Source organism: Egretta garzetta, unplaced genomic scaffold (assembly GCF_000687185.1).
Source record: "Egretta garzetta isolate BGI_Z169 unplaced genomic scaffold, ASM68718v1 scaffold38, whole genome shotgun sequence".
Taxonomy (NCBI): Eukaryota; Metazoa; Chordata; class Aves; order Pelecaniformes; family Ardeidae; genus Egretta; species Egretta garzetta.
This window is the reverse complement of record NW_009260667.1, coordinates 1,324,278-1,341,512: the sequence shown is the minus strand read 5'-3', so window position 1 is coordinate 1,341,512 and position 17,235 is coordinate 1,324,278. Positions and strand designations below refer to the sequence as shown.

Here is a 17,235-nt window from a genome sequence, read left to right as displayed (position 1 = left end):
GCGGAGGTCAGGCACAATGGACAGTGTGTTGATAAAGGCTTCAGGGGTTTCATTGCTTTTGTCATTGAAAAGGTTAAAACTGACGCTGGGGTGTTGGTACCATAAAAATGTATATGGGCATGGGATACAGGAGAAGGAAACATTTTCACCAATCTGTGGGAAACAGAAGATATCTAAACTGAAGGAAAGTTTAGGTGCCCAGGAAATTTAGAAGTGGTCATGCAAACTCTATACTAGGAGTGGCTTACTTGCATGGCAATTCAGGTACATCATATTCGAGACCAGCTTTTTAAAAGTAGCTGTAGTTTATTACTAGCAAAATCAAGCTTGTCTCCCTTGTCAAAATTTTAATTGCTTTCGATTGAAGGGAAACTTCTCATCTATTTGATGAGAGGTACAATGCGTTGTACAATGCATCTGTTTCTTTACTGGTTTCTGTTAAGTATTTTGTTCACCTCCCAACTGCACAGTTACTTCATTTGGCTTTATTCTCTTCCCATTACATCCCATTGTGACGTTCTGTTCACTTCCCCATTTTCTCCCCACCAGACTAAGTACAGATGACAGTAACTATCTGTTGCTAATAAGATCCCATCCATTTCCTTCTTGAATAAGGCATTAGTTGTATGGTGAAAAGTTGATGACAAAGAGGTCTGGAGTGAGGATGAATCCTGTGATCTGAAATACGTATTGGTACTATATTTGTATTTTATTTGTCCTCTAATAATTCATTAATTCTCCAGTAGTTCTCAAAGATGATTGCTAAAGGATCTAGTATTTCCTCTTCAGTTTCTTAAGACTCTTCATCAAACATCACCTAACCTACATGATTTGGATACTTTAATTAACCAAGTACTCTTTTATCTGCTTGCAGTATGATCGCTCCGTCTCTCTCTCTCTCCCCCTTGCTCTCTAATATCTCAGTGGTCTTCATTAACACTGTATTTCACTAATTCTCATACTTTGTTCTTTATGCTAAACCTGAAGTGACTTTTATCTGACTTCTAGTGCTGGTCATAACTTTCTTAATATTTCCTTTAGCTATAGCATATTGATAAAACCTTTTCTGAATGTATTCTCACACAGTTAATGAAATGTCATTTTCTCTCCTAACGTATTCCTTATGGTATTTTGGTTATTTACCTATTCTTTCATGATGTATTCTCTATTTTAGATAGTTTCCATTTTATTCACCTGCATTAACACCTTTTCATATAACTACCTGAGCTTTTCTTACATCACCCAGTTTTCCTTCATAAAGGATAACATGTCCAAGAATCTTATGCTTATTTCCAGTTATCTGTTAGTACCCATTAATCTTTACCTGATAACTCCTTTGGAATCCCACAATGTAATTATCTGTAATCAAGCTCCTCTGTACTGCTGTGTCCTTCAAACATCTTTAACTTAGTCATGGAAGTCTGTCATTGCTTGAGATTAATCTATCTATTAGTCCAGATCCCATTTAATTGTTTCTTGTTGGACAATATTGTTCTAAAACAGTAATATAAACAACCGTATATTGTGTTCTTTTTAAAATTCCCTTTATTGTTTTTGGGTTTATTTATTTAAGAAGTATTCCCATATGAAATAACTAAGAATAAACTGTAACTTTCTATTACATGCAGGCCACTAGTTTTAAGTTTACCATTGCCTTCCATTGCAAAGCCTTTCGTTATTTACCTACAATGTAAATACAGTTCTAAACTGTCCTTTGAATCTTCAGGTTTTCACACTGAAGAGTAAAAACTCTTAGACTTTCTGCCTCTCTTAACCTTTAAACTTTATGGTACTTTTAATGACCTTTACATATTGTCATGTTTTCCCTATCTTTCATAAGTTATGAAGAATAGCATTATACACATCATTCTATATACAAACATTTCTAATTCTTGAAGATTTAACATTGTCCTTTTTGGTAGCAAAATCAGCTGGAGAGCTTTGGCCTTAAAAAAATGCATAGCTAGAACACTGTATCAGTATTACATCTCTTATTTTATCAGTTATTACAATGTCATGCTTTATTATATCATTATTGGAATTTTCACCTGCTTTATCAACCTAATTATTATATCATTATTGGAATTTTCACCTCCTTTATCAACCTAACTTTCAGATGAAATATTTGCTACTAGTTTCTCATAAACTTGTATTTAGGCCAACAGACAATTCCTCACATATGTAGTCTCAGAATACAGTTCATCAGTGTTTGTACATGGAGATGAAGGCCAGTCTCTGCACTTAGGTGGGCTTTTATCTCAGGCACAACATTTCACATTAACATTTAACATATTGTTAGAACAGATGGGACTAATTCCAGTCCTCAATTACCATACTCACAGATACGCACCATGAAATGGTTTCATTTTTAGCGGTGACTGTACATGCAATGGTTTTCAATGTCTGGATTTGGCCCTCTGTTCTTAGTGAGGGTAAGACTGATCCGAATACATTGATATGTACATAGGACAAACTTTTCTCTTAGACTGCTATAGGGTGAGCTTTCCAAAGAGGCACATATGCACTGGGTGTCACTAACCTGAATGGCAGAGGTGAGTGGAAGGGCATTTCACTGCATATACTGGCACCTGGATTGTCTACCAAGTGTACAGCCTGAAGCCCTGCCTGTGTGCCCTGTATGTACAACCTTGTGTAGAGCAAAATTTAAATAGAGATGGCCACATATTCCAGAACAACCAGAGAAACCCTCATCTAAACGTTAAGTTAGCAGAACCTAGCAGACAGGCAGATGAGCCCATCCCTGATTATACCTTCAAGATACAACTGTCGATACGGGTTTAGAGGAAAACATACTCACTCTGACTCTCAACAAACCCCCCATACCCAGGATGCCTTAATGAAGTCAACAGTCTGTTTGGAGATGGGTTCCTTATTAATCAATTGTTCAAGTGAAATGCACAAAATTCTGTTTTGTTTTTCTTTCCTCTGTTGAGCAATCATCGCTGCCAAAATTTTCACAAAGGTCTCAAGTGCAGGATTAATCACCAGCCTGCAGTGCCTGTGTTTTTCACACACGCACTGCATACATGGATATATAAACATGAAGCAGATTCCTCTAAATTCCCTTTCCACTGGGGAATAAGCACTGCCTCTCCAGATCTGCATGCACTCACACAGGATGATGAAGAATGGTCTGAGACCTCAAGACAGAAAGACAGTATCAGCTATGATTTACACATACAATATCGAGGAGTATATTAATCTGTCTCTTGACCAGCTTAAGGAATACCGTGACAGAAGCATTAACTGGAGCATGTGGAGTGGGATGTTTGTTAGTCCTGCTGCTGTTGCAGGATGACAGGCACAATCTTCATCTCTGGCACCCACCTGAGCTCAACTTTGCAGGTTTCATAGTAAGAATCTCTACTAGGATGAAAAAGAAGATCTTGAAGCCTCAGGGCTAGATTTTCTGAGGGAAGACAAAAAGCTTTAATAAAAATACTTTGTGTTTCCTATTCAGTGAACCTTGGATGGATTCTAGCCCAAATCGAAATGTTTATGTCTATATGATAGCTTAAGGAGTCCTAGTAAAAAAATCAATACAGCCTAGACAGTGATTCAGCTGATCAGAGGAATCTACTTTAATTTATCCTATAATAAGTACTCTAATAGTTAGTCAGCTAAATTGCATTTTGTGCTCCATTGGTTTTAATGGCTGATTAGGTGCTTCACCTAGTTGCCCACAGATACGATTTAGAGTCATTTGAGGTGCTGCAAATGTACATTTCCTGGAATCCAACTGAAGCTCCAGGCAGGTATGGGTTTTCCATAGATCCTGTATCATACGTATTCCAGGCCTACACAGAAGTCTCAGACATCTCAAGTGATTCCAATATGTGGGCAACTAGACTGAGTCCTAAACATCTACTGACCGGTACGCATGTAGATGTCTGTTATTTGAACTTTAATTCTGCCCCAGTCTATGTTTGGATAACGGGTTGGACTAAGGGAAGAGTTGGTCTGTCTCAGGAGCCATAGTCACAAGGGGTTACCGAGGTGAAGGAAAGGAAGACTCAGAAGAGAGCAGAGTGACAAAGAGCCACTTTGCTCAGGGAAGAAGCCAGGGCCACACTGACACTGAGAGAAACTCCAGTTTTAGTCTCAAGTTCTGTAGTTCTGCCATGAAACTAAAAGCAAGTCCTGGGTTTTTCAAGTGATGTCCAGATGAGGGGATTGAAACTTGTGGTTCTAGGTATGTATTCTAAGATATTACTAGATGTACAGAAAATCTTAAACCACAGCTTATTCCTGCATCAGTGGGACTCATATTCCTTCTGCTCTGCTTAAAAATGTGGCTTGCCGTGTATCACTGACTGCCAGTTTTAAGGTTGCCTTAAACAGTTCTTCATTTCTGAGTAAACCACACAGACAATGCTCTCTAAACCTTCTTTCAGTTCAGATGATGCCTGAGCGCCCTGATGAGTCTCTGTAGCAGGCATTATGGGCCTGGAGAGCTCAGAGTCTGGATGCTGCAAAGGTTGATCTGCTCTCCTAAGCATGTTAGGAGTTGGCTTCTGAAAGTGACAAAAGTCACTCCAGACTAGAACCCCTGTCAACCATTGGCCTCTTTTTCATCATCTGCAGCATGGCTAATTTAAGAAAGGTGTTGGCAGACTGACTCATTCCTGCAAGCTTTCATCTAATGACCATATCACCAATGTCTGTACCAGGTATTTTGGGGTAAAAGCTTGGTGGTCTCTAAAAGTGCAGGACTTGGAGCCAGTGCACAGAAAATTTTTCAGGTGGATTTTACTCTAAAGAAATAAAATTGCTTCTGTCCTTGATACTTGATACGGAGTTTAAGATCCTTCAGAGAGATTAAAGGCAAGAAGAATTACTGGATATTCTAGGACAGCAAATCTCAGGAATGACACCTGAGAGAGGATAGTCTTCAGATAAATTTCAGCTGACTAATAAAGCTCCAGACCTGGTAAAAAATGAACGGAAAGAAAGAGAGAGAGAGAGAGGAAGGGAGAAAGAAAAGTCAAAACTTAACTCAAAACTAAATCCCAAATGGGCAGCTAAGGGGAACTGAGAAGGCAGCCCATGCCTAGCATTTACCTAGAAATCAGGTAAATACTTGTGCGGGTAAGTTCACAGGATGAATATAAATACAGAAAATTATTATAAGGCAAAGAAATGCACATGTAACTAGGATACTAGGTGGAAACTCAAAACATCTATATTCAGTTGCTAGACATGTCACAAGCTCTGTGTGACCTACAACATTTAAGATTCATTTCAGCTGTATAAGCATCGGGACTCTAGAGCAATCTGAGATACTCGGTGGCATCCTGCCTGCACTCCAGCTGCTAATCATGAAGGGTCTGGGTATCTCTGGTCTTCAGTAATATCTGTCAGCCCTGTCTGGATCTCCTGGATTCCCTACAGTATCTCAATTGGTACTAGATACCTATGTTTAAGCATCTGAATTGATCTGTTAAACATTAGGATAGTAGCTATTTTAAAAAACAGTGCCTCTTATCTCAAATGTGTAAGCAGTTTTAAATTCCACCCTGCAGTTGCTCTGTGCCTCAGTTTCCCAACAGTGAAAAAGCGAGAATTTAAAAAAAATACTTAGGCAATACTTAGATCCTCAAGCAATGTGAGCCATTTAAGTATTTGAAGGGGTTGAGGTGCATGTCTGTAAGTTCACAGCAGCAATGCAAGTCTAGTGTCTAATGCCAATTCAGGTTATTAACTGTACAAGTGAACAATATTTTGGAATGTCAAAAAATATAATAAAATGCTTCATATTTTTCTGTTAACCTGGTCCCTCTTTCTCTCACAGTGTTTTATATATCTTTTTAAGCGATATTATCTTCATCAAATTGCAATACTAAGCAAGTGATAAAATTTCAGAATGTCTTAAACGATTAGAACAACCTATAAATAGATAGTCATATGCAGTCCTTAATCAGAACTAGTCCCCACTGGGCAGTGATTTGATTGAACTGCTTTTATCTCTGTGAATCCAGAATGGAGTGTTTGATGAAGCTCCAGAGCTGTAGGAAGCTGCGTGCAAGGATCCAGTAACCTCAGACATTTGTGTATTTTCATGTTTCTCTGCAATTTAACTTTTTTTCTCAGCATACTGAGTTATTCTATGTAGGCCTGCAAGTCTGCGTAAAGATTATAGCTTGTCCCAGGGATACCCGTGGTACCTATGCATCAAAAGGCCTTCACAGACTCATTAGGTTTCCTTATTGTTTATATCTAGTTTATATACTGCAATTTATGACTGATCTAATTGTTTTCTTGCTCTTAAGAATTAGTTTAACTGCAAAATAGCTTTTACATTATGAAGCTGCAGTATCGTCTGCATCTTCAAATAGAGAGTGTCTCTGCACAGTCACTACAAATTTTTACATCTGAAGGACACTGCAGACTATTACACAACAAATTATCGAAGTTAATAAGGACTGCATATACATATATGTACATATTCAAGTATGATTCTACTCCTACAAGCACACATGAACCAAGTCTTAGGAGTGAATCTGCCTTAGGCCTACTCAATATTATGCAAGTGTCATTCCTGCACAACACTAATAGTAGGTAGGAATTGCATTTGCTATGCGTGCAAAAACGCTGTAAGTAGAAATAAAGTAGTTCATGAAAACACAACTCATTTTTTACTACTATGTTTCAATCTATTTTTAAAACATACTTATTGATGAACTACGGAAAAAATATTCGTACTGTAAAGTTAATAGGAAATGGGCTGTTTCTTACTATGAAGTCCACGCGCTTCAGATAATGTAAACAAATCTTCCTAATTCTAAACACAGTCTAGTGCATAACTTTCCTAATGCCTGAGGGGGATGAAACACAAGGAGTTAATTTCTATGATCTAATGAATGCTTAACTGTGAAGTCTTTTTATCTGAAAACCACCTTTTTATTAGAATGCTAATTTAATTAATAGAATTTTGCTGTTCAAAGTAATATAAATAGGACATATTTCTTCTCAGATGTATGTTATTGCATGGACATTAATTATATCATTGTGATATTCCTTCTCCTGAACATCTAGTAAGACCTGTACTACTAAATCATACTTAATAGGAGTGTGATGGTTGTTGCTTAGGCAACAGAATGAATAAATGCAGGTCAGAATGTGCTTCCAGAAAAACAAAAGCAAGAATATGGTACAGAATAAAGAACAAATATGTCTAGCTGATTTTTACTGCATTGAAGTATTAGAGTTGTTCAATGCAAAGTAGCTAACCTAACCAAAACACTTAATTTAATAAGCTTGTACAATATAGCTTAATATGGAAACCACTTTGATAAAGGTAAAGCAGTTCTCTCATATTAAGGAAGACTACTACACATTTAAGTTTGGAATAATCTGAATTTTTCTCTTAGCATAGCAGGGCTTTCTTCACTCATTTTCCTATATACTTTGCAAGTTTAATTTTGTCTCCAACATTTTGGCTAGAATAGAATATATTTTTAAAAAAACTCATTTAAATATTCAGGAGAGGTTTACCTTATATAATGCTGATATATTCAGAAGAATAATATAAAAGAAATTGATGCTTTCTGATAATTTTTATTTCCGATAAAATGTGGGAACTATTCAATTTCTGGTAAAAACAAAAACTGAAATATGTAACAGCATGATGAACAGTGTGAAATCAATAAATTAGGAATTATTAAATTACTGAAATTATACATTTTTTCTTACTAGGCATTTTTCCAGCTTTTTGTTTATCGTTGGATTTAGGAGTCTAATCTTCCATTCACATATGCATGCCCCGACTACTATTAAGAGTAATTATGTATTTTATCTGGGGATACATATTTAAAAACAACCCCCTTCAGAACAGGCTTTAATTAAAATGACCAGAAAACATTAGCTAACCCACAAATATGCAGGCATAACTTAATCTGCCTGGTACCTGAAAAGTTTGATTTGCATATTGAATAATAGACTCTCGTATACAATTTGTGCATTTACCTAAGTATACTGAAAAGAGATGTAGGAAATGAAAGTCTTATAAATTCCCCCAGAAGGTGGTTCAGGCTCCTCCGGAGCCAGGGGATGACTGGGAAGCCCTCCAGGGCAGTTTCTTTGGCTTCTCCGGTGCTCATCATTGACCTGTGGTAGGTGTACCCCTCTGCATTTGTTATGCCACCTACAGCCTCTTGTGAACAATTTCCCACTTTAATCTCTTTAAGGCTCAACGATCACCTACTTATGTAACTAATGCTACAACATGTACAAGAATCTGTCGTTAGGTTTTGGGAAACTGTAGCCTGAAATGCATTTTGGAATCTTTATTCACATTGTCGAGCTGGCAGCAGCTTTGTTTTCAAGAATGTTTAAAGGTAAAGAGCCTAATGATTTTTACTGATATAAGCAAAAGATCACATGGCAGCCATGTAAAAACAGTAAGAAACATCTACATTATTATAACGTGGAAATGGCAGTGATCTGTGCCTTAATTTTCTGATCAGAAACCCATAGGTATATAATGTTCTTGGCAAAAGAAATTAAATAGGAAAAACACAACTCGTGATGATTTTATAGTCATGGTATTCATGCTGTTTCATTTCTGTTTCTTACATGCCAGGTGTAAGTTATGAGAAGTTAGAACTGTTCCAATATATACATGATTACTAAAAATATCTTTAAAAAGGGGTGATTAGTAACATTTTAAGCCTTGACACTTTATAAGAATAATGGTCAGGATTTTTGCAAGAGGTGCAAGTAATGGGAATATTGAAGCAGGTAGAAAAGTGATTATATAACAACCTTACAAGTAAGCTTCTCTCTTTACTGTCAATATTAATTTCAATTGAAAGTTTGTGCATGAAGGGTCTCTGTTGCTTTACACCACATGGTAATACTGTAAATTCTGAAGTACGTACAATTTTGTCTCATTAATATGTTCCTGATAAATGTCAAGAGTTAAAACATGAAAATGGAACTATTAAATGGAATTCATTACTTTTCGTCACAGGGCATAAGTTTCAACAAGTGAATCCCATAGCCTGATTATCCAAGATGCAGAAACATTTTAACTGAGGCATCCAGAATCACTTGCAGAGAGTGCACATTTCATTAAATAATTTTCTGGTATTAAAATACCTCTCAATGCAAGACTGGTATTGCATGTTATTTAATTATTACTACAATAATGTTAATTTTTAAATAACAGTAATAAGGTGATGTATTGCAGATAGGAGTGTTTACAGCTTTTACATACTGTGAAAATCCTGCAATGGATTAAAAGGACTGTGCATTTGTCTTTTTTAATCTGAAGATTAATGAGGGGGAGAGAGAACCTTAATATTCAGTTTTTCTTTTACCATATTTCTGGCTAGAATATTTTGTAACGTGTACAGTTTGGAAGTTTATACAAGGACAGTTCATATATTAATTGAGCTAGACATAGAAAAGTGAAACACTAAACAGATCTTCTTAGTGCAATGCAGAATAGCTCTAAGGTTTTTATGAGCACATAAGAGACAGACAAAAAAGGCAGCTACAGTGTATATACACAGCTATGCACAGAAGATTTCTTACCATAAATTGCACATTGTCAAATCCATTAGCCAGCAAGTGGTTTTCGTACTGAGGTAGCCCAATATTTTCCAACCATTGTCCCACTGTCTGGACAGGGCATCGGGGTCCTGTAGGAGGGTGAAGAGGGAGGCGTTTAAGCAACGAATAACCATCCACTGGATAATAGCGGTAGTCCTGGGCTGAGAGGTGGCATTGCCACATCGTGTTCCTGGGAAAGTTGGTATCAAAGGAGCCCGCCAGCTTGACAGATTAATGTTTTCAGCAAGCAGAAAAGTCAGAAGTAAAACATAGTTTACAGGGCAGTATATAGCATAAGATCTGATCCAAGCTCTACATTTCTTAGTTATTAATCTTTACTACGGACCAGTACGTCATACAGTAGGAAAAAAAAAAAAAAGCGCATATCAAGCTGTCAGCTAAGCTGTTCTCCGTTATATGTGATTGTTGGAATACTCCACAATGAGCAATGCACTGCCAGCAGCAAGAATTCTTTTTATCAAGTACTCCTACACTCATCAGTATGCAGCTCCATGCTTCTTGCTCCCCCTCGCTCTCTCCCCTTCATTACCCAGCCTAGGCTACACCTCGCATTTTCAATAATAGCCATCAGATAAGGCAGATTTTTTTTTTGTCTGCAAGCTGTAAGCCTGCTGCTGCTGCTTCCTCCTACACACCCATCCAAGCGTCAATCTTGAATGATGAGAGCAGTCAAAACAAATGCAGAAAATAGCAAGATTCAAAAGCAACCTAGAGCACTTAAATCTGAATAGAATCCTCATACCAGTTACGCTTTACATATATGTTTGTTGTAGATTTTTACGTTTCACAAGACATTAAGAAATGCAATACATAAACCATAGCCTATGGCATGGTTTACTATGCCTTCCCCCTTCCCCTTTTAATACATGATAGGTAGTGGTCTGCATCTCTGCTTATATAATAGCAAACCCCTTTAATGAATCGATAATGAATACATTTCACAGTTTCTTTCCTGTAGTACAGCAAAAGACATAAACGGCACAACAATTTTAGTCAAAGTAATTAGATTATCTGCATGATTTCTTCAACCGTAAAATATTATAAGACACAAGAAAACCTTCATGCCAGCATACAATAATTCAACTTGAAAAGGTCACCACTTGAAATGAATAATTAAAAGAATATTTTTACTAAATAAAATTTTAAGTTCATACCCTTTTCTTACAAAAATGTGAATGATAGCAGGCAGACATATAAGGTTTGCATGATTTCTAGCAATAATGTATATTTTATCAATTATAACTGGAAAAAAATTTAATAAAATATGATCAGTTTAAAATGAAAGCAAAGTTCATTTTCTTCACAAGAAAATACCTCATGATGTTTTTTCCATTGATGTTCCCTTATTCAGACAGTTTCTCTCAAGATGGAAATATTTCACACCTTTGTTCTGAGAGGAAGGTTTACTAAACTTTTGCTTTTCATAATGGTATCAAAGGACTTAGCAAAAAAAGGCAGAAAATGGGTATATTCAGGGTACAATTTTAGGAAGAATCCTGTCTAGCAGAACTTCAGTTACTGAACACATTAATTACTTTTCTTTGTTTTTCTTGTCCATCGTGACTCTCAAGCAATGATAATCTATAAGGAGGAATTTAATTCCAGGCATAAGGAAATTATAGATGTCTGTCAAGGGCATCATTTGGGATTGATGACACTATGACAGAAAACTGTTTCACAGTAATCCAAACCTACGGTCCGACCGACATGTTATAATACAAAGTCTCTGCAAGTTACGTGTAGAGGCTCCCTGAGCAGTCGCAGAACAGACCCTAAACTTAGCTGGATATTTAAAATTAACAATATTATAAGTGTTTCAACTCCAACCTGACTAGTTCTTGGACTGCAAATGGGTAACCTTTCTCTCTGATACTGCTGCTTGGATTTGTGGAACATCTCATGCAAACTGAAGTCCATAATGGTTTTGTAGAATAATTTTACTTGAGCCATAGAAGATCTTTCATGAGGTTGGAAAGTTGCCTAAGAGAGGTCTGTTATGAAACCTTACGTCACTCCAGGTCTTCTTACTGATTTGGTACATTACTACATGAAGTATGAAAGGTTCATTACGTCTCTCAAAAAAGTACTCAAGGCTTATCTGGTGCTGGTAAATCTGTAATTGCTGAAGAAACTTTTTTTCTCAAGTATTTAATAACAGTAGCATGTGAATATATGCAATACAGAGCATATATTTTTGGTAAGAGTATAGTGTGCACAAATAGGTAAATGTACTTCAAACAGATTAATGGATAATTCATTTTTTATCAGAGAAAGTAGATATATAAAATTGATAAGAATCTAGGTCCCACAGAGACACAAATGCATTTGTTCACACCTGTCTGTAAATCTTCCCTATTTTGTGAAGTTTCTTCTACTGTGAACCTCTATCTTTGTACATAAATGGAGCATAATCCCTTCAGGGCCGCGCCCAGTCAGTAGCAAGGCTGTAAGGAGGAGGGTAGGCTATGTTGAGTTGAAATACAGTGGACTTCCCTTGGGTAAGCAAATTTGAAAGGCTGGGACAGCTTTTCAGAGAACAGAGACAAAAATTATCTTAAACAAGATGAGAATTAAAGCCTTGCTGAATTTTTCTTAGTTGACTGAGAAATCCTGAATTCCTTTGAAAAGGATTCCTGACTTTGTCTTCCCCTTTCCCCCATAAACTGAAAAATTGATATTGGAAAAAGATCTAGTGAAGCATAATCCCACTCTTTGAAAGGATCATGCACGACTGACTCCTGTATTTCCCATATGTGCATAGACACAAATGTCTCTGCATCTTGTGTCCCCCATCAACAAAAATGTTCTGCCCATAGTAAGGCACAGCCAATAATCAATATACCAGTTTCATGGTCAAACTGCTTCTTCCTTACCTTACTATAAACAGCATGGAAGTTATGCTGCCAGTGATGAGAAGTGCTTGGCTCAATGCCTAGCAACAGTGTAGGCAAAATTCAGTTTCTGAGTAGCTCCCCAGACACATTTCCTCATGTAGCTGTTGGTACTGTGTCTAACTATCTCCATGGCCCCAGCACTAGACGACTACAGCACTGCTGGTCCCACTGCACACTCTCCTCCAACCCTATCCCCTGCCAGTATAACTACATGTCTGAGCACATCAACACAACATAAGGTTGCTCAGCAAGGGGAAAGAAAATAAAGAGAAACACAGTCAGCTTGCCGCCTTGTCTTCATCCCTATCATCTCATTGCTAGAGTATCCTCTTATCTGCAAGACCTTTTTTTCCTCCTTCTTCTGCCAAAGGTAGTAGTAAGGCAAAGGCAAAGGAAGGCACGGAGCAGTGCCAGGGAGGCAGGGATTAGGGTCAAGTCTTTCATTATGGGGACTTACAGCTCTTTAGATCTCCTTGTTCTTTGCCAGTCCAGAAGACTTATCTTAGGGGGGCTGCTTGGACAGATTTTCTGAGCCAGAGCAAGGGGAACCTGGAGCAGGTGCTATTGCTTTGAGACTAGAAGGCTATCTCCTCATTTTGCTAGTCTGTGATTCAGTGCCAGCCCCACCAGTGTGCTGCTGCAGGCAGTGCCCTACTTTGCTTATGCCTAAGCTGGTCCTGATACTGAAAAATGTCACACAGACTGTATGAGATGGTCTCACCTGCAACAAATTTACATACTACTGTGCTTTCCTATGATTTCAAAGAACATAAATCCCATGATGCTCCTTCTGTGATACCACAATCAAAAAAGCTGTGCCTATTTCTGCATGGGAAAACTGACGCATGTCTCTTACAGGGATAGCAATTCTTGGTTCTTTCTTCTCCAAGGCAATAGAAGAAGCACATCGAAGTGATGTCTGCAAGAAAGATGCCATCTGGTATGCTATACAATAATTTCTACAAGACGTCTCGTTCCCAGTGAGACTCAGAATATCTTTATTGTGGCGTTTGGAATTGACTGAATCTGTGATATCAGAGAGCACATGATTTCAAACATGTTGTAAGGCAGATTTGTTCTAAATGCAAAGGAATGTAATGTCTCCTCTATTTTATTGTCTCTACTGTTAAAATAGTGGATTTTTTCTTTATTTATTTTTCAAGTGAGGAAAATAAAGAAATGCAGTGATTATTTGTAGAGGAGGTGCTCCCCCAGTCATCATGATTATTATAATCCATTTTCTTAGGTAGGTGAATACCTGTTGAACATTGCCAAACTCTTCTCGTGTTAAGGAATCAAAAACTGGAGAATTTTAGTAGCTACTGACCAAAAAATTTCTGAGTGGAGACTATACCAAAATATGAAAGGATGAATTTTTAAGTTGGCAGCCAGTTTAGCAGAGCTAGAGAAGAAATTGGTGCTATAGCATAAGCATTGCAAACTTTTTTTTTCTTAATTAAAGCTTTCAGCCTTGTCCAACACTAAATGTGATATCATTTTTCTCTTTGTATTTATGATTTCAGCTGGATAAACAAGTTTTCTCTCGACACTGCGATGGAACTTGTGCTACAGCAGAGTTAGCACGACTGGATGTTCTAGTGAATAAATGAATCTAACTACATGTATTCCTGGAGAGGGGCTAAGAATAGCTAAGAACAGGATGTTGTATGAGAAAAACTATGCCTAACATCCAGCAGACCAATATAATTAAAGAAAGTTTATTATGGGAGAAGTACAGTAGGTTCCAAGAAGTGTATGCAAGGTTCTGCTTTATCTTATGCATTTCAGTTATATTATTAGGCTACCCAAAATGCTTAGATTTTAAATGATCTTTTTCATAAAACTCTGAAACACCTGGATGCCTTACAAAAAATCTGTAACTTCTGTCAGCAGCCTAGCTCTTTGGATGATGATGCCACTTTGGATGATCATGCTGGTGATGCTGAATATTTTCCTGAAAGTACTTTTAGAGACATTTTTCATGGCATATACAGAAACAAAACAAAATCAATAGAAACAGCTTGACTTTAAATAACACTATCTAGTATCTATAATCTAAAGGTTACATTCCGTTGCTTATGTGTGGCTCAGAACACACAAAAATAATTCTCAGACCACAGCTAATGCAAGCTAATGGAAAAACTCCCATTGACTAGGAAAATCATCCTCACAGTTCTTTTCTGATTTTTATACCCATATTTATTATAATTTTACATTCACTATGTAAGTACAATAACTGTATCTATAATAACTAAAACTACAAAGTCAGCACAGACAATTCATTTTACTTGACAGATGATTTGTCAACAGTGAATTGTACTTTGTGAACCCCATTGGCCTTTCTATGAGTTTGTATTTCTGACTGTTGATGTATTATTCATCCAGGAACAGCTCAGTCAAAGTACTCCACTCCATCATGAAACATGCGTTTATTACAGACTCTTCAAAGTTAGGGTATTTTTCACGTTCAGTTGATTGCTTTGGCAACTTCAATTTAGTCTCTGTCAGAACCCATCCTGTTCAGTGAATGAGGGACAGATCTTACTGGAAAATTAAAAGATCTGTTTTCTAGAGCACAGCCACTGGACTAGGACTCAATGCACCCCATTCTATTCAAGACTGTCATTACTATAATGCTGAGCAATATATATATGGTATGTGGTAACATATATCACCGCCAGCAAGATTGCTTGAGGTACAGTTAGTCTTTCTAGATTCTGATTTTGTATTTTAAATTAAAAAAATTTGGGGGGATAATTTCTTTCTAAAGGCAACAGGAAAATCAAACTATATTACATAGCATTGTAATAGTCACAACTTCAGTCAGATTTATATCCTTGGCCTACAGAACGAAAATACAAGATGTAACCTACTGAACTGCAATAACTAGTTAAGAACAGATGGATGTTTCACAGTGAGACCACAGGATCAACTGCATTGGATCACACCACAGCTTCATCTAGCTTCATCTAGCTTAAGCCGTTCACCAGCTTCATTCACAGTGGCTACTGTTAGATGCCAACAGAAGAGCATAAGAATAAGATGGGCATGCAGTGATCCTTTCCTAGCATTTTCCCAATTTCCAGCAATTTGCAGCTCAATGCCTTCCTGAAAGAGAAATACTGTCTTTTTGCTTAATAGTCCTTCATGGATTTTTCTGACATGATTTAGTCTAATTTTAGAGAAAAACTAGACAGTTTGGTGGTTGATGAAACATGCTGGGAGAAAGAGGGTTGCAGGGAGAGCTGGATTTTCCACCTCCCTCTCTAACTCCATTCCATGGGAAATGGAGGAAATGGAGGGAATGCGACTCTCTGCCTTTTGGGTGCCATCACAAGAGTAATAGGTTCCTTTAACCTTGTATTGCACTTAGGAAAGATACAGTTAAGATGCAATTAGAATTCAGCTGCATTTTTTCCCCTCTTCATGAGCACTGAAGGAGCTCCTACTGCTGGAGGCAGTGGTGAGCAGGTGGTATGAATCCAAATATCAGTGGATCCCCACTACACTGTGAAACTGTTGTACTTGATACAAATTCCTTTGGTAGGACAAAGAGCTTTCAGTTGCCTGTCATTTTTTCAGGAGTCATATTCACATCCAAGGGGTAAAGGTGTACATCCTTATTCTGGCTTCAGTGAAAGTTACCAACATTTTCTGAAAAAAGGAGTGAGTTTCTTAGAGCAGTTACTGTGCTTGCCTCAGGAAGTTTACAGGATAATAGTAACACTACACGCACCACCTATGAGTAATCATTTTCACCGTTTTTGTCTAGCAAGAAAAAAAAACCTTGAAAATTTAAGTGACACCGTGACCAATCGAAATATTTTATTTAATTCAGTAAAGATTTTAGACTATGGTTAAAAACTAGTATACTAAGTGAATATATAGAAAAATGTATACTACAGTCTTGCTAAAAATACTATGCAAGCCCAACCCTTTATGCTATTTGCTTTATGCTAATTCCTGGCACCATAAAAACAAATTTACGTAATTTCAGATTTGAGCAAATCTTTGTAACAGCTCTGTGCTAAGCAACACTGGACTAGCAAACAAGCAGAACTGGGTAGCAGTGAAATATTTGAAGAAACTGTTCAAAAAAGGTTGGACGGAACACTTACTGCACAGAGATATCTCAAGAAGTTAAATAGAGCCATTAAAAAAATGGTAACCATAATTTTACAGATTTGGTAACTGCTGCAAGGTCCTGTGGAGAACTGAGGAAACAAAATGCCTGTACTGATACTGCGGTAAACTATCACATCTTTGAAATTATGACTCTTGAAAGAATACATGATGGAAGGTTAAGGATTTCTCCTGGGGTTATTTTACAAATCAGATTCAACCTGAGACAGCGTGGCGCTTTGTATTCTGTTTTCTTTTGCCTAGTTGGGCTCAGAGGCTCCCTTGCCACCAAGGCACCAGATTTTAAAGTGATCTCCTCCTTTGAACAACTGATCAGGTGAATTCCCTTCTCTCCTTCTTGTTCTTTCTAGCTTCATTTTATAATTCCTTTTTTACACTCCCTATTTATCTCAATTCTACTTATTCTCCTTGTAAGTTATGATCATTTGCTCTTTTGTCATCCTTCATCTGCAGCTGCAATAGTCTGTTATTTCACATCTGCCTTTTTCCTTTTACTTATTATTTTCTCCCACTTGCCCTTTCAAGCCTTTCAAAACATGTAAAAAATGTTCATTTTAAAATTAAATTACTTATCTGAGATTAAATTACCCCCTGAGATTTG

General features: G+C 37.2%; 1 protein-coding gene across 3 annotated transcripts in view; it reads right to left on the bottom strand.

The window, feature by feature from the left end:
* ANKS1B (ankyrin repeat and sterile alpha motif domain containing 1B) overlaps nt 1-17,235 on the bottom strand; it is a 449,446-nt gene that overhangs the window by 187,322 nt on the left and 244,889 nt on the right. For all 3 annotated transcript variants that reach the window (XM_035901046.1, XM_035901047.1, XM_035901048.1), the window contains one exon: nt 9,559-9,665. In XM_035901046.1, the coding sequence (XP_035756939.1) occupies nt 9,559-9,665 (107 nt within the window). The remainder of the gene's footprint in view (nt 1-9,558; nt 9,666-17,235) is intronic.